General features: G+C 39.0%; 1 protein-coding gene across 5 annotated transcripts in view; it reads right to left on the bottom strand.

Annotated features, from left to right (window-relative positions):
* The window catches only part of St8sia6 (ST8 alpha-N-acetyl-neuraminide alpha-2,8-sialyltransferase 6), a 129,716-nt gene that overhangs the window by 26,704 nt on the left and 78,449 nt on the right, over positions 1-24,563 (bottom strand). For 2 of the 5 annotated variants that reach the window (XM_034510744.2, XM_034510748.2), the window contains 2 exons: positions 14,010-14,153; positions 12,830-12,916 (listed from right to left, as the gene is read on the bottom strand). In XM_034510744.2, the coding sequence (XP_034366635.1) occupies positions 12,830-12,916; positions 14,010-14,153 (231 nt within the window). Of the gene's footprint in view, positions 1-3; positions 135-12,829; positions 12,917-14,009; positions 14,154-24,563 lie in introns of those variants that run through there. The other 3 variants (XM_076939519.1, XM_034510745.2, XM_034510749.2) reach the window with 2 other exon arrangements.

A 24,563-nucleotide genomic window follows, 5' to 3' on the forward strand; every position in this document is an offset into this window, starting at 1 on the left:
TACCTTAGAGAGCTGAGGCTTTGTACTTGGTGTTCAGTGTGACCTATTTTCCATCATGAAAGGTTCAAAGAAAGTTTTAATGGAACAAACTGAATAAGAAGTGCTGGTCCTTACGGCAGGTATGGCGAAATCTACCTGAAATGATCACAGAAGAAAAACTAAGGCCTGTGGGTGTTTATACTTCCCCCTAAGCAGAGAAATGCATCATATCTATTTAATTAGATATCGCTTTTTCTCCTATATCATAGACATGTATCAGTTACAGATATCGAGAGTGTTTCATATTCTTAGTGAAACGTTAATAATAAGCTAAAAAGTATTTTAAACTGAAAATAGCAGCAGCTGTCATGTAGGCTAAGCAATCACCTGCATCCTACTAAGCATTTTACTATAAGGAATATTTCTTTAAATAAAGGCAAGTATCATCTCCATTTTACAAAACAAAGAGACTAGAGTAAGACTTAGGCTTGCCTAGTGATGACGATGATGACGACGATGACGACTACGATGATATGAATAGCCAGCAGCCATGGAAAAATGTGCCTTTGTCATATTTTAGTGGAAGATGGGCACAGTAGTTAGTCTACATAGAAAATCTCATGCCAGCCAAAGCTATATGGCCATGTTAAGACCATGTCTCAACAAAACAAAACGAAACAGACTAAAGGAAAAAACCCCACCAACAAAAGGAACAAGTTCAAAGCCTGTGCTTGTACTGGCTATGATGCATTGAGCAGTCTCACTGACCCACAAAATGATTTTCCAAAAGGTTTTCAAGACAATGCAGTGATAATAGTTTTATCAACAAATGATACTCAGGTTAATGGATATAAACTTGGAGACCTATTTCATGCCTATTTTATTTTGAATTATTATTATTAAATTATTGATATTATAAATATAATAATCATACATAATTGATAAATAATTGATAAATTGACAAATAATTTATATTATTTAATAATAATTCAAATTAATAATAATAATAAATCAATTATTATTAAATAATAATTCAAAATGGATTACATGAAATCAAGTGTAAAGCCTAAAACTGAAACTCTTTAAAGAAACTATAGGCTGTTTTGGTTTCATTCCCATTGCTATGACCAAATTACCTGGCACAGACAAGTTAGCAGAGGAAAGATTTCTTTTATTCACAGTCAGGTTTCAGTGTATCACAGTTGGAGATAATGGTGAACACAGCTACATGCTAGAGCAATTCAGTTTATATCACGGTGGCCCAGGAGGCAGAGAGACAAGGAGTGGTCAGAAAGGCCCAAGAGCAGCTGCCAGTGACTGAATTCTTTGAGGAAAATCCCGCCTTAGAAAGTTTTCACATTCCCCAAACCAGCTCTATCATTCTTGGCTAAGCAATCAACTCATGATCTTCTGAGGAATGTTACATATTCAAACCATAACATTCAACCCCTGTCATTCGAATATTCAAGACAATCTCATAATGTAAATGTCTTTAATTCTCTACTGTCTTCCTTTGCTTGCTATTGTGATAAACATCATGACTAAAAGCAACTTAGAGGAAGAAAGTGTTTGTTTCACCTTGTGCTTCCAGGTCACAGCCCATTCCTGAGAGAGGTCAGAGTAGAAACCCAAGGAAGTCAGATGCAGGAACTGAAGCAGAGACCATGGAAGAGTGGCTTACAGATTATTTCTCATGGCTTGAGCAACCTGCTTTCTTAAACAAGTCAGGACTACCTTGCCAGAGGTGACACCCCCCACCCCAGAGTGACCTGAGCACCCATAAATCAATCAATAAAGAAAATGCTCCACAGACTTGCCTATAGGCAATCTGATGAAAACATTTTCTCAGTCGAGGTTCTTTCTTTCCTGAAGATTTACAGGTTTGGTTCAAGGCAACAAAACTAACCAGTACCATCTCTATCCATTTCCAAAATTGTTCAAAAGTCCAAAGTTTCAAGGTTTTCTGAAACCCAAGACAAACTCTTTGCTGTGAGCCTCTGTGAATTGGAAAAGTTACATCCTTCCAACATACAATGAGCATTTCCAACTCCCAAGAGGAATAGTGACAGAGAAAGGGTTAGGCTCACAGCAAGGTGCAAACTCAACAAAGCAAGAATATTCAGTACTAGAGTTCCATGAACAACATCAAAGGGCATGGTCTTGTGATGATATGTAGGAGAAGCTTGGGGGGCACCATTCTTATGGCCTTAGTATAGTTTTAAGCTTAAGCTTTCCTCAGGAGATGTTCTTTGTAGCTAGAAGTCCAACATCCTGGGGTCTCCACTGAAATTTGGGTTCTCCCTGAGAGGTTCATGCCTCTTTCTCAGGGTCTCCATGCAGGGAGTATGACCTTGTCAACTGTTGCTGGATATCTCGGGCTTTTTGCTGGAACTTTGTTGGAAGCCTTCAAGACATTGTAACCCTTGTATTCTACATGTCTGCAAAGCTAGCATTACACGGATGACTTCATGGTCTGTTTGGCAGCTTGAGAAGTAGGTGGATGCCCTTAGACAACAGCTACAGAACACACTGGTTACATGGGTAAGCTCAGTGTTCCATAAAACCACTTCCTTAGGCTGCTTTGTGTGAAGAGTGGACTATCAGCTCTTCTCAAGGGGAAGTCTTCAAAATGAGCCTACTGTGAGATCTGGCAAATTCCTGTTGATGCAATGCAAAATGGTTCTAATCTCTTTAACAACAGGACCTTCATTGCCCAGCACTTACAATTCTGTTTTTTTTTTTTTTTTTTTTTTTTTTTGGCTAGACTTTATGTTTTCAAATCCATCCATTCTGCTTTTTGACTCGAATTTTAACTTTAAATCTACCTAAAATCAGCCAGCAATAACCATGCCACAGCCTGGATGCTATGTTGTTTTGAAATGTCTTCCACAAAATTAATTTGTTTGTCATCTTTGAAGTCAGCTTTCTCCCAAATCTTAGAATATAAACAAAATTATCTGCCAGCATGTAATACTAATGGCCCAAGTCCAGTGCTCAGTGGAGTCCTTTTTCCTATCTGAAACATCAGAAAATATCTTCACGCTTTCTACATTTTTGTCAGAATCATGGTCTTGAGTCTTGCCAGAATTACTAATTCAGCTCTAGCTATAGTCTAGAGTTTTTCTTGCCCATATCTGTCTCCAAACATCACAAAATTCTTCCCTAAAATCAATGGAAAGATACATGAACTGCATGATACTGTTTAGTCACAGGAATGACCATACTTCTCTTGTATAAACTTCCTGTATTAGGTACATTTTCATCACTGTACCATAGCACTGACAACTTAAGGGAGGAAAAGTTTTAGAGTATTTCAGTCCATCATGGCAGGGAAGATATATGGTAGAGCAATTCAGTGCATAACATGGTATTCCAGGAAACAGAGAGTGAGACTGGAAGTTGTTAGTGACAATCAATATTCTTCCAAGGATCTGCCCTAAAGGGGTACACCTCCTCCATCTAGTACATACCTTCTAATGTTTTCATAATTCCTCAAATAAAATCATGTTGGGACCTATCTTTCAAATCATGAGTCTATGAGCGAACCATTACGTATTCAAACCATAGCATAGTCATAAAGCTTCAGTCGGGGAATATTTTCTCCGATGTAAAACCAAAAGTATCAATGACAACAGAAGGATAAATTGGATTGCATCAGAATTTAAATGTGTTGTGCTATATAGAACAATCAAGAAAGGAAAAAATGCAGCCTATAGAATGGGAAGAAATCCTCCCAGATCATTTATATGATTAGAAATTTGCCACCAAAAATGTATAAATTATAGCAGCTACTCAAAGGTAAGATGAAAGCTCAATTTTAAAGTGAGCTAAAGACTGGATTAGACATTGTTCTAATACAGACATAAAAAAGCTACTGAGCACATCAAAGATGTTTGACCTCATGAATGACTAGGGAAATGCAAATCAAAACCACAACACAGAAATGTCATTGGGGATAAAAAGAAATTTCTACCTTAATATGCTGTCAGACTGTACAATGCAGCAGTCACTTTGGAAAGAAGATTTCAGTTCCTCAAAATACTCAACACAGAATTACCATATTACCAATATTTCTACTCCTAAATGTAGACTAAGAGTAATGAAAACATATTATTCACAAACAAAAACAAATACTTATCACCTAATGAACAGATGACAGTCTCAACCATTAACTGAATAAGACTTAGAATCAACTAGAAAAAAAGCTCTTGGGCAAACCCATGGGGCACTGACCCCCTCTGGGAAAGTCTGTGCTATGGGGTTGATGCTCTAGACTTGATTAATGGAGTTGGAAGGACACACCCACTGTGGGTAGCTCCATTCCCTTGGCTGGGATTCTCGACTGTTTAAAAGGGAGAAAGTGAATGGAGCACAAGCATGCACAACTTTCTGCTTCATGACTGTGAATGTTATATCAGTAATTGCCTCAAGCTCCTGCTGAGGTAACTGCCCCTACCAAATGTAAACAGTGAGCTAAAACAAACCCTTTGCCCTTAAGAAGCTTTTGATGAAGTATTTTATCTCAGCAACAGCTAAAGTAACTGAAACAAATAGTAAACATAACAGCATATCCACATATTAGGGCACTACATCATGACAACCTAACAGAAGGAAATACTTTGGGTAGATCTTAAAAGTATCATGCTAAGTAAAAGAAGCCAGTAGGTAAAGGAGAGCATGTTGACCATGTTATATAGTTCCATATATATTTAATTCCAGGAGAAGCCAAACATATATAGCCAGAAAGTAGATCTTCAGCTGCCAAAGTCATAGAGAAGGGAAAAATAGGAAGTTACTGTTGATGGGAATAAGTATTTAGGAATGACGAAAATACTCTGGGATTGGTTATTATGTAGATAAATGAATATGCTAAAGACACTGACTTATATTCAATTATTATAAAACTTTTCAAAAATTTTAAAAACATGCCTTTAAAATCATACATGCCTGTATGTATGGCATACATGGACCAGGTGGTCAGTCTGTCTTCATTTCCCCCATCTCCTTTTCAGAGAGGTCCACTAAGCCCTTTGGGTGACAAGAGTTGGTGTATCAGAAGCCATTGAGTTCTCCACAGAGTAAATGAAAATTTTAAAATGAGAAAAATAATATTTGGAATGTGAAAACTTAACACGGTGTGGTAGCCTTGCCTCCAACCCAGGCATTACATTGATAAGCAAAACAGAAGGACCAGAAACAACCTATGGGTGATTACAAGAGCAGGAGAGGGAAATGGAACCCAAGAACCCAGCAGAGAAAAGCAAATATTCAATACTGCTACAGACATCAATAAAATATAAAGCACAATATGGTTTATAGTATTGCTGAGCGTTCAACCTCATAATACCTCAATCTACTCAAAGTTCTTCATAACCCATCAACCATAGAGAAATCCAAAGTCGTTCTAGTGACATGGCTCAGTGGATAAAGCACTTTTTGCATAACTCCGGAACTCACATAAAGGTGGAAACAGAGAACCGACTTCACAAAGGTTTTCTCCAACCCCCACCCACAACCCTGATGTTGTGACACACACACCCCTACACATACTGTGTCTCAGGCAGACTAGGACCCTGAGCTGGGTGCCCAGCACTTACTATGTCAGGCAGTTTACAACTAACCATAACCCCAGTCCTGGGAGATCTTACACCAACTTCTGGTCTTTACAGGTACCCTCACATGCGAATCTGCATGTACACATGTGAGCACACGCATGCATGTGTATGTGTGCGCATGCACACACACACGCACACACACAGAAAGAGAGAGAGAGAGAGAGAGAGAGAGAGAGAGAGAGAGAGAGAGAGAGAGAATTTTTTATGTGAGCCAAAATTCAATAGAATTATTTCAAGCCTCAGCATAAGACAAGAGAATGTATAAAGACCAAAGTGAAGCAGCAAGAAATAATGGAGATTTCCCTTCATGGCTTGTATATACACTGGTACCTTTAAGTTAAAGAAAGATGAGCTCATATGTTTGGGTAACGGACTCAAGGCAAAATAAAACACGAGAGAATGCGATTATCCAAGCAAAGAAGCAGAAACTTCTTGATTGTCGCGAGAGCCCCGTTGTAAAGGGGCACTGTCAACACACTGACTAGCCAAATCTGCAGGGATACAGTAGCCATGCTTAAACAGGCTTTGCAAGTGCTGAAGATGCTGTATGCAACCTTATAAAGACAAGGGGATTGACTGACGGGGGCAGCCTGCAGGGAGGCCTATCTGACACCAGTAAGTGAAACAATGTGGGTACTACTTAGTGTGACCTGGCAGAGAGTTTTGAAACAAAATTTAGAGGCCAGTGAATCCTATGTATGATGCATTTTTATGGAAAACTTCATATTCTAAAAGCTAAGGAAAAGAACTAGCTTCCATGTACAAGACCTGTTTTCTATTATTAAATGCTGCAGTGGTAATGACACGGTGTGGGTTTTGTTGCTTTTCTAAATGCACAGACATGCTGAATGGTGTGGCAGAGAGAAGATGATATGACAGGGTAGTAACAATGAAAAATGGTCCTGTTGCTGAGGAAATGGAACGGAGCTTTCTTGGTCTGACAACTGACCCAGAACACCTAGCATAAAGTGCATGTTTCTGCTTAAATTTGAACAGGAATAAAATATGCATTGCTTTTAGCTGTCATCACAGAAATCAGGCACGAATCGAAAACAGCAAACATTTAAGGCAACAGAAAAAAAACCGAAAATGGTGGCTCAGAGAAACGAGCATGGCCTTGTATAATCAGAAGCACGTAATGGAGATGATGCTTGCTTATGACCGAGAAATCTATGCTTCAGAACAAACTGCCTGGAACAGGATATGAAGTACTGGCAGCATGACAAAGAATAAACTCACAAGGTGGTAATGAAAAGAAACGCTACTGTTGCTTTTGAATAAGGTTTTCCAGCTCAATGACTTCTCGCCAGATATCAAGTGACTGGTTTGTTTGTTTGCAGACTTTGTTTACTTACACCAAATTAAATGTAATGAAACTTCCTAACAATGTGAACATGTACTTTTAAAATTAGTATATGGAACATTTTATATAAGTTTATTTTGTTTAACACTGTGCTTTTTTTTTTCTCAATGAAACTGCTAAATGACTTTAGAGTCTTTAAAAAATTTAAAGTGTATTTATTTATTGTGTATCTGGGTTCATGTGTATGTACGCTGCCACACATGTGGAGGTTGGGGGACAACACACAGGAGTCTTTTCTCTCCTTCCACCTCAAGGGTCTTGGGAATTAAACTCAGGTCATAAGGCTTAAAGGGAAGTCCTTTACCAGCTGATCCATCTGACTGTCACCAGCTCTGGGACATTTTCTTATATATTCAACACAAGTGTAGGGTTGGGTTGTAAGAAATTTCAACTTCATCAAAGCTGGGAGTTAGCTCAAGCTTTAATAAAATTGTTACCATGTAATTTTTTTTCGGTAACAAAATAATTAGGCACAAAACATCTATTTTATAAATTACTGGAAAGGTATCTCACTTACCTGAGTCTTAAACACCAATATTCCACAATAGCACCATTTTCCAACATTAGGTTTCCCTCTTATGTATCAGAAACATGAGTATGTTTTAATAAATCAATTGATACTAGAGAGAGAGAGAGAGAGAGAGAGAGAGAGAGAGAGAGAGAGAGAGAGAGAGAGAGCCCCGCCTCCAAAATCTGAAATCAGTATACTGGTATATGGATTTCTAGGAGAGGAAAGGTAATAGTAACATGAGGATTAAGCATGGTTGCCGTGCTTGGTAATTTCTGTAACTGATGGCACAGATGAGTAAGATCTTTTAACATGGGAAATCTAATCTGGCAATTACCATGAAAGTAACATAGCGAATCTAAGACTAATGGCTGGAGCTCAAAGGTCTGTTAGGATGAAACCTGCTTAACAGAAGTTCCCAGAGCTTTGCAAAGGAATTTTAATGGGTGAACTTGAGCAAGTGAGGGAAGGGGAACGTTTAATTTCGATGAAACAGCTCAGGGTCCTGCTTAAACATCGAAGTATCATGCTTAACAAATTGAGTAGAGCTTGGTTTATCAGAGGGAGAGGGAAAGCTATGAAGACTGGCAACGTCTTAAGTCGAAATCTAGGTGGATTCTATGCACTGCCTTGTGGGAATGGGAAAACTCCTAATCAACAAATAGTTTGAAAAGTAGGGACAGCAGACACCTCAATATGATTGACTTCGTGCACCTATATTGAACTTGGAGGTCAAAAAAAGGGGGGACACAGAGCATCTTCAACTTTTGCTTAAATACTTCTTTAACTAGGTTTAGTTAAGAGCTCATAAAAATGATCCACAGCTATGATATTGACTGTTTGGAGGAGAGGAAGGAGTGAATGTGTACATCCTATAATAACCATGTCTATGCAGAAGGGAGAATACGCAACCAAGCGCCACCTCAAGCACCTCTGATGCAAAGGGCAGCTTTGCAAAGCTCCGGAAACTTCTGTCAAGCTGGTTTAATGCCTCAGCCCATTAGGAAATAAATGTAATTATCGGATGGCAATTTAATAATCATGCATCTTTGTTTTTTAGATAGGCTGGACCGACACTTGCTGTGTAGACCAGGTTGGTCTGGAACCTGCCTCTTCTTTCCCGGAGCAGGGATCAACAGCATTGGGAAACTAATAAGATGGGCATTGTATAAAGAACTTCTCCTGTTAAAACTTCTCACTTCCAGGTGAAATCTAAAAGAAGAAAGAAAAGTCGACACCAGGCTTGAAAATTCTCAAGCCCTCAATTAAATGCTGAGTGAGTAGAAGGCTGGGCATCTATAAAAGAAGCAAAAAGCCTGCTGAGAAGGGGGATTTTTCTGTACTTGTTTTCCTTGCTTGGTGAACACATTTGCTCTTAGCATTTCCAGAATAAGGAAAGGTTTTCTATGGCCAGTTGTCCCAGGACCAGTTCAAACACAGCCTGTCCAAACCAGGCTTATCTTCTGAAACAGAACTTTCCTTTGAAAGCTGTGTTTTGGTCAGTAACACCATGATTATCCAAATCACTCAGATCTCCAGTTTTCATATTTAACTTTATTTTTCTTCTCCTTTAATTACGGAACTGAAATTGAACTAAATCAAAATGAGCTAAGGGCCGCTGATTGTGAATCACACAGACGTAGAGCCATGGGTAAGAGAGGCCATGCCCAGAAGAGCTCAAAGTCAAGTGTTTCCCTTTCTGTTTCACAGATACCATTGGTACTTCAGTCCCACTGTTTCCTCTGGTCACTCTTCTCCGACCAGTCCCTTAACTGCTCTGACTCTGTATGTGTACCAAACACTCAAGTTCACACAATGGTATGCTGACCAAATACTTATGCAATAAATCCACTGTGTAATTCCTCTGCTGGGAACACCTCTATTGGTCCTTGGTATCCACAAAATGCCCAGGAGTCTGCCTCTACTAAGCATTGCTCTGCATCATACAACCTTCCCAACTCTGTCTCCAAGCATCCCCCTTTATACCAAGTACCTGTTACAGCTCCCATCCACACAGACTTGAAATTGAGGTCTGGCTTCTTTATTCCTGCATTGGTCCCTAGCTCCCTGTCTCTTCACCCTCAGAGCTAATGTTCAAGCTCTGTTTCCTTCCAGAACACAAACCAAGAAATTACACTTACAGTGATCTTGCACTGGCATATAACAGCATTTGTCTAAAATAATTTTTCTAAAATTAAGACATGAATAAATTCATATTTTATCTATCTATCTATCTATCTATCTATCTATCTATCTATCTATCTATTTATTGTTTTGTGAACTTAAAGTTCTTTGAGGTCAGTAAAGAAACTCCATTTTTCTTGCTTATTTCATGTATTCTACCATTGAGCTATTTATTAAAGCCCTCTTTGTACACAGCACTATATCAGGTAATAAAGGAAGCTACTGTACTTTGGCATAGGAAGTCCTAAACAAATATTTGTGGGTGAATAAATTGTACCCCTTCTCTTAGCAAGTAGCCTGCTTATTTAAGAGGGGAACATAAAAAGACTTTTAAGCTCTCTTATTTTTAGCTCATCTGACCACAGAAATCCTATAATTTTTAAATAGTCCCCAGGAGTCAACCGTAGGAAGTTTCAACAAATGGGTTTCAGATGGATTTTATTATATATTCACTTGCTCATATTTTTGAGAATTTAATGTCACTTTTGTAATGGCTGCTAAAAGAATGTTATTGCCTTTTTACACTATACATTTTATCCTTCAGTTTGACATAAAATGCTATAAATAAATCAGATGGAAAACTATTTAGCTACTTGACATCTCTAATAACAGGGGGGAGGGTGTTTCTATGATGCGAGATTTATAAATAGGCAAAGGCTCCCAGATTTGGTTATTATGATTTAATTGCATAAACTTCTGTTGAGGGTTTACATCATTTAGCTAACAAATATGTCCATAAAATAAGCATTATAATATAATACATATTCAAGCAAATGAATAAATGTCACTGTGACTATTCTGTTGAATTGCAACAGACAATAAATGGTATAGCCCCAGATGTTTACTTCAATTGGCCCTGAAGGGATGGATAGGCTGCTGGGTAATCACCATGGTTACTGATGCACTCTTTATGTGGGAATGGTACTGAGACAAAATGGTACCATCTATCATATAGCTTCCATCCATCATAATGTACAGCAGGGATGCTCATCATGCAGGTTCAGGTTTAAAGAGACTGCTGATTTTTGTTTAAAGTAAGGATGGTTGGGGATGTAGCTCGCTTGGTAGAATTCTCTTGGCTAGCATACACGAAACCTTGGGTTCAAAATCCTATACCACAGAAACACAAAGTGGCGATCACACATACAGCATTTGCGAGGTGGAGGCGGGAAGATTGAGAGTCCAAGGTCATTCTTGAGTACACAGCCAGTTTAAGGCTAGCCTGGGACATACACACTTTATCTTTAAAAGGGAGAGGATAAAAGGAATATCTTTAAAAAGAAAATATTATTTTAATTGTGTCTGATTGTGTGTGAGAACTTGCAAAGCCAATTTAAGTCTCTGAATAACACTCCTTTCTTCCAGAGAGGATTTACTTTCTGTTTCTATTAGTTATCTAGGCTAAGGGCAGATCTCCTAAATCCAGCTGAGGATGGAAATAATTCTACTTCAGGCTCTATTCCTTTTGAGAGCTGGCCTTTGCAAAGAATTCTGGGAGCCCTGCGTAACTTCTCTGCTCTCAGCCTTTTGACATTCAGCAAGCATCTTGTGGGAAAGAGCAGTCTCAGATGCTGGTCTCCTTCCTCCTCTGGCTCTTAGGTTCCCTGCCTCCCTGCCTCCCTGCCTCCCTGCCTCCCTGCCTCCCTGCCTCCCTGCCTCCCTGCCTCCCTGCCTCCCTGCCTCCCTGCCTCCCTGCCTCCCTGCCTCCCTGCCTCCCTGCCTCCCTGCCTCCCTGCCTCCCTGCCTCCCTGCCTCCCTGCCTCCCTGCCTCCCTGCCTCCCTGCCTCCCTGCCTCCCTGCCTCCTCAGCTCTTCAGCACTGGCACACAGGTGGCTTGCTCCTTGCTTTTCTTCCCTTACTCTTGGGAGGCTTGCTCTGAATCAATGGCCAGAAGCAGAAGACCTCACAGCCCTGTTCTGATCGCCAATGTCACTTTACCTGTCCTTTAGCAAAGTAGCTTAGATTGATCTTTAATAGCTCAATACACAGTATCTTCTCTTTCCCATCCTGTCTATATAAACAGGTCTCTTGAAATTTAACTATTTCCACTCAGACTTAGCTCAATACCTGACAAAACCCATTAAAGTCAAGAATTTCTCTCTATCCTCTCTCTCTCTTTCTTTCTCTCTCTCTCTTTCTCTCTCTCTCTCTGTCTGTCTGTGTGTGTGTGTGTGTTTGTCTTTCTCTCTCTGTCTCTCGTTTCTCTCTCTCCTCTGTCTCTGTGTCTCTGGTCTCTCTCCCTCCCCACCTCCCGCTTACAGTCACAGATGATTTGGTTAAGGGCTCCACCTCATGCTCTGGATGGAGCATTGTGGTGACTGGGGCACTGGTAGAAGCATTTCTTCACCTCATGTTTCACAGGAAGCAGAGGAAAAAAGAGCAGGGACCTTTAAAGACATTACCTGTGACCTACTCCTCCCAACCAGGTCCTTCCCCCGGAGTTCTTAGTATCTCCCCTCCCTGACTAAGCAGCAAGGGCACTGTGAACCTAACACTCAATATATACATTTGTAGAGAACATTTCTTACTGGAACCACAACAGAGCTCCTCATCCTGAAATGACAGGGGGGAAAAGGCCAATGTGGGCGGATGTCCAATGGAAAACTATGACATGTGCATGTCTGTCCAACAGCAAGTTCAGGGACCCTCCTGGCTCCACTTTCCACAGCACTGGGGTCAGTGCTCAGGACCACACCCACCTTATGATATGGGCTCTAGGTATTTGAACACAGCTCCTCAAGCTTAGACAGCAAGCACTTTAAGCCCTGAGCCATCTCCTCAGTCCAGTTGTTTTTCTAAAGCAAAGCATCATGGGCAAATCTCTTCCTTCCGTCCTTTCTCAAATGTCCCTGGTGCTATAGCACTTTATTTACAAGATAAATATTGAGCAACTGAAAATGACACAAAGAGCTGACATCAATCTAACTCACGGTAAACAGCATAATAAAAGCTTTCCTTTAGACTTGGATTTCTTTGGAGTTGATTCCAGCAGCAAAATTATGAATGCCTCTATCAGTCATTGGGGTAGAGTACTCACAAGATTGTAGAGTTTAGCTGCACTGATTGACAGCAAGCCCCTCCCACTTTTCTTTTTAACAACCTACTGCCTTTCTCCCCTAAAAATCAAAGGAACAATGCATGTTTTCACTCATATTATTTATGAAACTTCATTTTTTTTACCTAAAATTGTCATATTCTTCTGCTTGCCGCTTCCATGGGCATCTCTGTATGTTTGTGATGATCTGGAGGTAGTCATCCTCTGAGTACCTAGGAGTTTAATATTAACATGATTAGACAAGAAATTCTCACTCTTAGAAGCTCCTCGCTTTAGCCCTGAAACCAAGCAGAAATCATTAAATATCAGACTTGCTCCTGAATATCTAGAAACATATAGCTTGAAAATTACTATTACTATTGTTATTGCTATTGTTATTCTTATTATTATGCTGGCTTATGAATATGTATACTACATATTTCAAAGGCCAAGTTCATCATTGCAAACTGTGAACATGTTCTCTCTGTATGTCTCGTTTTCTCTGTCTCTGTCTTGCACTCTTTTTCTCTCTCTCACATACTAAAGCAACTTATATTAAGTTTAACTCAATAGCAGATAAATACTTTTTTAAATGTTTAGAATGAATATATAGTTGATTTTTCAGTTCCTAAGTTAACAGCTTAACATTGGAATATGTAGTTAGGATACCCTACACATACATACATACATACATACATGCATACATATGTACATACATACGTACATACACACAAACACACACAAACACACACACACATACAGGTAATCATCTGGTATTAATTTTCTGCAATACATAAAAACACCAGATTGAGCTATGGCTAGAAAGCTGCATTCAGGCATCAAAAGCTATAGAGAGTGACACAGTCTGATAGGATAGGAACAAAAATCCCAGCTCCCTTAGCTCTCTCTCAATCTGAAATTCCACCATTAAGTATTAATTCCTAAAGCAGAGAATGCTGTTTCATCTTTAAGGGTGTTCATTTGAAATGCAAATATCCCTCTGAATTGAAAAAGAAAAAAAAAAAAAAACTAAACCACCTTGAGTTTTCTTTCCATTTGGCTCTTAGCCACAGTTAACAGCCATTAAACATCAAAGTTGTGCAACACACACACACACACACACACACACACACGCACACGCACACACACACATACACACTCACACACATGCATGCACACACACATACACACACACACACACACACACACACACACACACACACACACACACACACACGGGCGGGGGGAGGGAATGTGTTAGTCAGTGTGTAGAGAAGAGAAAGGCGAGTGCACATTCTTGCCTGGGAGAATGGGTTCATTACCCACGTGAATGCAATGAAGATTCTGCAAGGTGATCTGTAAAAGGAAGCATTTCTGACAGGTGGGGTGTAGTCAACCACAGAACTCCTTTGTAGCTGAAATTTCTTTCCTCTTGGGTTTGCAACAGGAATCAAGTGTTTCCCACGGACTCTGCAGATAAACCCAGATAAATCTCCCAAGAACACAGTACATATTGAAAGCAAAACAAAGAGCTTCTACCAGAAGGATTCAAAGTAGATGTAAGCACACAGTTCCTAAGCACAGCAGACTCAGATCCCTCCATGGGACTTGTACTCATCTTAGTACACTAAGTCACGAGAACTCCGTGCTGTGACCCCTAAACTGTCTAGAAAAGATATTTCCTGGCTGAAGTGCAGTGCCTGCCTCTATGGGATTGAAGACCAAAAACCTTTTGCAAATGACTATTAAACTAAAATTGAAAACAATAACAACAACAACAAAACACCCATCCAGCAACTTACCTAAAACATTCTCAATTCTGGATCCTTAAGAAAAAGGCACTGCTATGACATCTCTCCTGTCTAGAGAAGTCTAACTAATTACCAAGACATGGCTTTAAACGTTGGCAGAGTGTTATTGGGACAATCGGATCAGTGTACAAACAAGAGCCCACAAACCAAAGTAAGCAAACAGCTTTCGTTCACTAAACTTCACCAAATAGAAAGTGTATGGGGGAGGGAGGCCAAGCACTTATCTAATTAAGTCAATGAGAATTGCAATTGCATTTGAAGTCAATATAAAGCATAATTGGAAGATAGAAGAAATAGGAAGTTATTGTCTTATAGTCAGAGTAGATATGTCAGAGTTTAAATTTTATTGGCATGCTATTTATAAGACAAGAAAAATGAAAGTTTTTATGATGGATGGCTTAAATTAGCAAACTTGAATATTAAACAACAAAACTATTGAAAATTAAAAACAAATGGGGGAAGCTTAGTGAAATATGAACAAGCAGAGGCTTGTAGTGCGAGCCCATGATTCCAGTAGGCAGGGGGCTGAGGCACAAGGACCAAGAGTTTGAGCTGACCCAGGCTCTATAGCAAGACACTATATTGTTTTAACCTATTGACAAGTAAATATGAACTTTTAAAAGAAGAGGAAAATTAGCAGCAGACAACGTCAAGTGGTTTGACATATGTGTAATTACAGTCCTCATGATAGAGAGGAAAAGCATCTTTGAAGTCTGACGGGATCTATCACCAAAGCTAACGAAAACTGTAAATCACAGACCTGAGAAGGCCAACAAACACAAAAATACCAGAAACCTGAGGAAAATGACATCGCAAGAATGAATTCTAAGTGGCAGCAAAGAGAAAAATCTTAAGTGTAATGAAATAAAGCACTATGCATGAAGAAACAACAGCCTGCGACAGGCTACTTGTTAGAAAGGACCGGAGCTGAAAGGCAGGGGGCTAATGGCATAAACTGCAGAATGTGGGTGGGGGAAGGAAAGCTCATTCTAGAATTCTATACTCAGAAAATCCTTCCAAAAAGAAAAAATGAAGGTAAAAATAATGACATCATCATCAGCAATGTCAGAGGGAGTGTCCAGGCAGAACAGCAATGAAGGCAAATCGGTGTCTGCGTTGACAAAGTGTAATGAAGAGCTCCAGAAATAGAATATGTAAATACACATAAGCACACACAGGCACCTTTTCCTTACTCTCCTACATTTCTTTAAAAAGGTACCTGGGTTTGAAAGATAGCTCAGCCAGTACAAAGCTTGCCTGGCAAGCATGCGGACCTGAGTTTGATTCCAAGAACCCAGGTAAAAAATGACAAGGAGGAGCACATGTTTGTAATTATGGCAGGAAGGTGCAGACAGAGGAGCCCTGGGGCTTGGTGGCCAGCCAATTCAGCCTATCAGGTGAGACCAAATCCATGAGAGAACCCATCTCAAAGGAGGTGGACAATATTCCTCAGGATGATATCCAACAGTGATAATTGTCCTCTGGCAGATGCATAATCCCTGCCATCACCCTCAGGAATTTCCCAACACACATTTTTTTAAATAAAAAAGCAAAGAAAAGATTGACAGTTTAAAGATAGAAATAGACAGAAATGGTTGTAGTATTTGCAAAATAAATATAATGGCAATTATGAAACAAATTATGTAACAATTTGAAATATTGTTGATTCAAACAAGAACAGAGTGTTAGAAGCTGGAGCCAGAAGATATATAAAGCATGTGAAAGTAGACTGCAGTGGGAAACGAGATGTTTGCTCTCTCTAAAGTAACCAGTGAGAAACAAAGAAAGCCACACAAATGTAGTCCTAAAAATACTCAAAACAAGAGGACGTAGATAAAAAGAAACAAAAAAAAAACAAAAAAACAAAAAAACAAAAAAAACTGGCAAATAAAAAGCAAATAGCAAGAGGGTGAAGTAAACACAGCTATATGAACTACAACATTAAGTATAAATGACATAGATAGACACATCAGAAGGCAGAGAACGATGGACCGAAGTCTTTAGAAACCAACATCATCCAAACAAAAAAGTGTGTAAAAGAAGCAGAAGAATGTTAACCACAGTTGAGATAATGAAAACAAAATTTGACTGACTATAGTCACAGTAGAGCCCAAACAAGAAAAATCACCGTATCAAATCAATATTTATAAGCAAGGACTGTTGTGAAAATAGTGTAAGATCAGAAATAAAACATATAAACTTGTTGCTACCCTGGCCAAAGAAGACTGACAGAAGATACAAATGAGTAATAGTGAGAATGAGAGCCTGGAAAGCAATAATGATAAGATAATAAATCTATCAACAACAACTTGGCTGTCTTAAACTCAATGGAGGTTTTTTTTCTTTACTTACTAAAAGGTGAAACCACCAAAGTCCACTCAAGTAAAAATTGTTCATGAATACTATCTCTGCTGTTTTAAAACTGCAATGAAAATAATTTCTGAAAAGAAAACATGTACACAAACATTTTAGGACTGGTAATATAAACTCCAAGAAACCTGAAGCACTGGTTATCTCCCAACTTACTCTATAAGAACGGTGTTGCCCTGATCTCAAAGTCCAAGTAAAAATATTGTTCTAAAGTGTACAAATATCCTTTAAACACATACATACAAAATTGTTCAAGAAAAGCTTGTTGAATTAAATCCAGTGCTAAAGAAAAAGAAGAAGGTTCCATGACCAAGTCGAGGTATGTATCAGAAATGCAAGGTTAGTAGTAAGATTAATAACCAAAGCGACTCACTAGATTCATGTAATAGCAAAGAGAGACCCAGTCATCATTTTAACAGATGAGAATAAAAACAGCACTCAGCCCTGCCTAACATCCAACCCCCACAAAAATTTCAACAGATTTTTTTTTTAAAAAACGGAATTTTCATAGTTCAGTGATAAGAGCTCACAAAAACAGTCTATGGCTGAGATCATACTTCATGGCCAGCATTCCCAAGGTGAAAAACATGGAAGGATGACAGTGTCTCCAGCTGTCGTCCACTTGCACTGGGTGTCTAATCAGCACAGTAAGGCTAAGGCAAGAGAAAGAAGCAAGGCCACCCTGCCTTGAAAGAAGGAAGTAAGATTGTCTCTACCCAGAGATAACACAATCATCTACTGGATCCACAGAAAACCTGCTAAAATGGGTAACAACACATCTGAAAGATACACTTAATCAGTTACATTGGAAGCAATAACTGGAAGTAAAATTAGTAACATTTACTTTCATTGTACAACAGCCTGAAGTGATCAGAACTAGGACCAACAATATTCCCGTGTAGATGAACATTAAAAACCATGAATTATGGGAGAATAAATTTGATCAAAATCGTGCAAGGCTTATGCATAGAGAAGTATAAGATATTGTAAAGAGAAATGAAAGAAGTAAATGGAGCCGTATCCCATAGCCATTAGTCAGAAAACTTGAGATTGTCGATTTTTAACTTTATTGAGAAATTTGGTGGAATTAAATAATAATTTCATCAATCTTATGTTATTTCTTAAAATAAATTAGAACTAATTATAACACTCTAGAGAGAAGAGGCAGAAGACCTCTAAGTCTGAGGCCACGCTGGATTACGTGGCATGTTTGAGGATAGTCAGGGGTACATAGTAAGATTCTGTTTCCAAAATTGAAAAAAAAAAAAAAAAAAGGTAGATTTAAAGTTCCTATGGAAACTGAGAGACTAAGCCTAGCCAGCAGAATAAGAAAACTAACAGCAAAGCTAAGTGGCCCTACCCAAATTCAGGGTGCACTGGATTGTCCCCAAATCAGATGGTATCTTATTTCAGTTCAGACAGAAAAACAACCAAAAGATTGGAAAACCTAGAAATAAGGGCGTTGAGCAAGGCAGTCACATAGTGCAAGTGGAAAATAAAATCTTTTCAACAATGATTGTTTCAACAGTTGAATTGTTATACCAGCAACAACCATCAACTCTCATCTTGCCCAAAACACAAATATTAACTCTAAGTGCTTTACTAATCTAAATATAAGAGCTGTGTGAAAAAAAATCTTTGTGGTATCTCTCTCTCTCTCTCTCTCTCTCTCTCTCTCTCTCTCTCTCTCTCTCTCTCTCTCTGTGTGTGTGTGTGTGTGTGTGTGTTATGTGGTTCATATGTGTATATAAGATGAATGTGGGGGCTGGAGAGATGGCTCAGTGGTTAAAAGCACTGGCTGCTCTTCCAAACGTCTTAAGTTCAATTCCCAGCAACCACATGGTGGCTCACAACCATCTGTAATAGGATCTGATGCCCTCTTCTGGTGTGTCTGAAGATAGCTACAGTGTACTTATATACATAAAATAAATGAATAATTCCAAAAAGTAGAAGTAGATGTGTGTGTATGTGCTCTCTCTCTCTCTCTCTCTCTCTCTCTCTCTCTCTCTCTCTCTTTCTCTCTCTCTCTCTCTGTGTGTGTGTGTGTGTGTGTAGTATGCATGTACATGTGTGTGGGCAGGTATGATTATCTATGAGTGTATGTGTAGAAGCCACAAATCTACTTCAGATGTTTACCTTAGTCACTTTCCACTTCATTTTTAATATTTATTTATTTATTTATTTATTTATTTATTTATTTATTTGAGACTGAACCTGGAGCTTATTCTTTCTGCTAGACTGGCTGAGCAGCAAGGCCCCGGATCCTCCTGTTCTCACCCCTCCTACTCTCACCCCTAGCTCAGGAGTTCCGGGGTTGCCTCTCCTGCCTTTTTAGTGTGTGTTCTGGGATCTGGACTCACAGAGCTAGTGCTTTACCTACTGAGTCATCTATGCAGACACAGGTACTAGGTTTTACACATAGTATGCACACTAAAGAAGAAATCTATAAATTAAATATCAAATAAAATCCTGCTTGGAAAACACTACATAGAAAAATTTAAAAGTGTAAATTGAGGAACTACACAACACACACAAGAACCAGGATGTACAGTGAACTCTCAGAACTCATGGTGAGACAAACAAGCCTGTAAAAAATATGAAAATGATTTAAATTGACACTCTGCCAAAGATAATAGGTAGCAATAAAACAAAATATGAAGCAAATGTTAGCTATTAGGAAAGCCAAATTAAAATCTCGATGAGACGCCACGACACATCAACAAAATGGCTAAGATTGTAAATATGGACGTATAAAGTTTGGTGAGCACAGAGCAACTAGAATTCTCATGCTTCTTGTGGGAATGTAAAATAGATTATTATTTTAGTAAGCCGTTTTGCAGTTCTTTCAAAAGTTAAGCACATACATATCATGAAAACACTGCTATCATTTTTCTAGAGTGTTTTGATATTCAAGAGACATAAAAACACATCGACAACAAAGATCAAAACACAATTGACAAATATCACCTTTATTTGTACCAGACCCCCCCCCCCCCCCGCCAATTGAAAATAACCCAATGTAATCTGAAAGGGCTACAGAGAATTGTTTTATCTACATCTTAATGGAGAATGATGCTTTTGTTCAGCAGTACAAAGGGATGAACTATTGCTGTGGCAGCAATATAGACAGACCTCAGACCTCAGAATGATTATAACAAAGGAAAGAAACCAGATACAAAAAGAGTTCATGGCACAGAGTGCATTGAAAATGTGCAAACTGGACCAAAATGACAAAGTAATTCAGCAGTCACCTGGGCATGGGGTTGGCATGCAGAGGTGAAGAAGCCATAGAGGAGATGGATGGATTACAAAAATGGCCACGGAAACTGCAGGTTATTGACAAGTTCAGAACCTTCATTATACTTATGATGGATGTGTATACATAACATTACTACTGTTTTAAAACCTTTATGGTGTTCACAATTGCTCTACAATTATATTTTGAGGGACTTGGAGAGATGGCTCAGTGGGTGAAGGCACTTGTTTCACAAGCCTGGTGACCTGAGTTTGTTCCTCAGAAGACATGTAAGGTGGAAGGAGAGAAAGGATTCCATGAAGTTGTCCCCTGATTCCACATGCATGCCATGACGTGTGAGTTTGTACATGTTTACAAATATCATATACATAGTAATAAGTAAATATGTTGAGAACTGGTTTTTACTATGACAATAGACAGCAATAAACAGTGCTCTATCAGACCTTGCTCTTCATCAAATATCTACAATTTGGAATTTTTGCATGAACCTGGAATATATTTTAAATGATAAGATTTTTAGAGTTCCCTGGACAGCTAGTGCTGGCTCTCATTGGCCTTTGGAGAACCTTGACCATTGTTTCTCAATGGCCCTTCTTATGTTGGTTCTATAACACTTGTATTTAATTAAACACTTGCTTCTTAAGGCAATGAGAACATTGGTATGTCTTAGGGACACAAATGTAAAATGCCACAAGGCCATCAGCTACTCCAAAGAAGCTCAAAGCAACATTTCCTTGGCACATACTTTATGGTTTCTACTTTATAATGTCCCTAGTACTGACCTCCACTGACTTGTCTGATCCATAAGTCTCTTGCGTGTTGACTGAATTTAGCTTTCTTTTGGAACTCCAAACAACCATGGTAGAATTTGTTCAGCTCTTCAAAGAGAAAATGGAGTAGTCATTTCTGCTGCTGAGCAGTAGGGATCTAACCTCTAGCAACTGGAGAATATAACAAATTCTTTTTCCATATGACAAAATACCTGGCCAGAATGACTTACAGAAGAAAGTGTTTATTTGCACTCATGGTTTCAAAGAGAACTAGTCCATTATGCCACAAAGGACATCAAAGCATTCATGGCAGCAGAACCATGTGATAGAACAGCTTGTGCAGCTCTCAAGGGAGCCAGGAACAAAGAAGACATAGTAAGAAAGCCAAACTATACTCCCCAACGCACACATATGTGTGCACACATACTTACCTCTGCTAACCCTGTCCCAAAGGCTCCAAAACGTCCCACAAACAATGACATCAGCCAGGGACCAAATGTTTAAATATGCAAGCCTGCGGGGGACATTTCCTATTCTGCTCACAACGTCTATATCAGCTGGTCTGGCATTAGGACTTGCTGCTAAGCAATCTTTCTTGAGGTTTGTTGTTGGTGTAGGGTAAATATGGGGAGCCTCTTTTCCCTGCCTTCACATCCTCTCACTAACTGTAGCTAGCTCATAGGAGCTTATTTAACCTTTAAGAATGAACAGGCAGTTAAACAACAAGTGGTCTGAAATGGGCCAGCATGGAAGTGCTTACACTACAGGAATCGGCAAAGGTGATTTTGTGCCCACTAAAATGTGGTATAAATTCTTTCGGGTTAATTATATTTTTACTTGGTTTTATTAAGAAAGCAATCTGTGAACCGTTTTGACATCATTCCTGCCTCTATAGCAAGTTGCCATTTATTGCTAAAATAAAGGTAGTACAGAAACCTGGGTAGTTGGAGGAAATGTGTCACTGGGGTGGGCTTTGAGATTTCAAATACCCAAGCCAGGCTCAGTGTCACCTTCTCTTCCTGCTGCCTGAGGCTCCAGATGTAGAATTCTCAGCTCCTCTCCAGCACTGAGTCTCCCTATGCCATCATGCTTCCTGACATGATGACAATGGGCTAAATCTCTGAACTGTAAGCTAGTCCCAATTAAATGTTTTCCTGTATAACAGTTGCTGTGGTCATGGTGTTTCTTCACAACAATAAAATCCCAACTAAGACAGTATTCAAAAACATTTTGTTCTTTGTGATGCATACCTTCTGTTAAATTGGAGTTGGTTCCAATTTAACTTAATGCTGAAAGATGTCAATCATAGTGTATCTCATTTTGCTGAAAAGGTAGCTGCGTGAAACTGTCTATGGCTTTATAGTGGGTTTGCAGTTTAGAAAGTAGAATTGCTGCACTAGAGTCGTGAGAAGCAACTCCATGGTTTCCATTTTTACAGAAAATAAAGCTCAGATGTCTGCAGAGGTAAACAGCTTGTTCAATATTTCATCATAAGTGGGTAAGCTAAGAATTAAGTGCATGTCTTTGAATTTACATTCCAGTTCTCTTTCTAATATATCATTCCGTATCTCATCTACTTTTATAATGAAACTGAAAATTAATCTCATCAGAAACATTTTCTGGTCCCAAGACACACAGTAAATCACACTAAATAATATTGGAAGTTATTTCAATAGAATAAATACTATCTACTTAAGTCATCATTAATAATACTCAAAATGAGACACAGCATAAATAACAGTAAATGATATTAAATAAATATCATATTAAATGTCTCAGTACTTTTTCAAGAAATGTCTCTTTGAAGATGAATATCCACATGCTGTGACTGGTTTTATGTCAATTAAGATAAAATTGGGCCTTTAAAATGCTTTAATTTATGGGTAATTAATTGAAGCATTAAATATTTATTGGGCACTTATTAGGTGCCTTGAAGTTATCCTGAGGATATTCATTTATTAGTCCCGTCCAGTCATCTGTGACTCTCATTTAATTTCTTATAGTGTCTCTTCATGTGGCAGGCCAACCTACCCTGCCCATTGAAATGAATATGGACAGCTCAGTACTATCATATCAGTTTCTGTGTTATGCTGTATGGCTCAAAATAATTTGCAGCCATTACCAGAGCTCAGTTCTGCATGAAATATAACCTGTGGGGCTAGAAACATGGCCAGTATGTAAATTGTTGCATATCCAAGCATGAGGACTTATGTTTGATCTCCAGAGCCCATATAAAAGCTAGGAACGGCAGCACACACTGCAACCCCAGTGCAGGGGAGGTGGAAATAGGAGGATCCCTGTGTAGCTGCATCAGCGAGCTCCGGGATCCATGAGAGACCCTGTCTCAAAAAAAAAAAAATGAGGTGGAGGATGATGGAGACGGACATAAATGTTGACTTCTGGCCTCTGTATGAACAAACACTTCCTGACACATGTACATAAACATGTACACGTACATATAAATAAATAAATAAATAAATAAATAAATAAATAAATGCAGAAATAACTCCTATAAATTAACACACTGTTGAAAGATTGTTAGTCCACTCACCTAATCATTTGTATTGAGAAACACTTTTTAAAAGCATGACTAATGAGTGCATGGAAGCTAAATGAGAAACGTGGCCACTGTATGCGTGGAGCCATGCAATTGCACTGTGATTTCATATCCCTTTATCCTCAAAGGAAGACTTCAATTTACACTGCTTTTCAACTCCGTATATATGATGCCAGCTTCCAATTAGAATGCTGTAGATATTGTCAACTGCCATGGAAAGGAAGTATCCCAAACATGTATTCTTTTTTTTTTTTTAACTCTTAACGTCTCTCTGACAAGTTAAGCAAATAATACAGGAGAGCTTCAGAGCTAACTCCTAAAGGCACTTGTTTCCAGCCTCAGTGAAGTGTCCATGGCACTACATCACAACATTTGAAAATGTCTGGCATTGAATTTTTTTTTTCAGTGAAAGAATTTTTTCTCTGACCTAGAAAATGAAAATTTAGAGGTATCTTTATTTTCTATGTAGATAATGTAGATATGGGAGGAGATGCTATAAGCTGTGACTAACCTTTGCAAACCGAAGAGAATGTTCCACAATAGGACTAGGAAAGAGGTAGATCAGAAAAGCTGTTAACATCCCACATCCATAGTGTCCCCAGAAAGAGCTACAGGCAGTGACTCTTTCTGAAGATGCCCTGTCTTGGTTTGTGGTAAACACCATGATCAAAAGCATCCTGGGGAGTAAGGGGTTTGTTTCAGCTTATACTTCTGTAGTCCATCATTGCTCAAACCCAGGACAGGAACTGGAGCAGGAACCTGGCAGCAGGAATTGAAGCAAAGGCCATGGGGGAACACTGGTGGCTGGCTTGCTCCCTGGAGCTTGCTCATCCTGTTTTCTTAAAGCACCCAGGACAACCTGTCCATGGATCACTGTCCACAATGGACTGGGTCTTTCCACACTAATCACATCAATCATTAATCAAGAAAATGTCCCACAGTTGCCTATAGGTCGATTTGATGGAGACATTTTTCCAGATGACCTGAGATTGTGTCTACTCCTCCTACTTTCTCTGGTTCTTGCTATTTATTCCCTGGCTGACCTTAACTAGAGTCCCATCTAATGTAGTTAGTGCGACGAAGCCAGCCTCCAGAAGCAGTATAAAAGGTAGAATA

Source organism: Arvicanthis niloticus, chromosome 8 (assembly GCF_011762505.2).
Source record: "Arvicanthis niloticus isolate mArvNil1 chromosome 8, mArvNil1.pat.X, whole genome shotgun sequence".
In the NCBI taxonomy this organism is placed as follows: Eukaryota; Metazoa; Chordata; class Mammalia; order Rodentia; family Muridae; genus Arvicanthis; species Arvicanthis niloticus.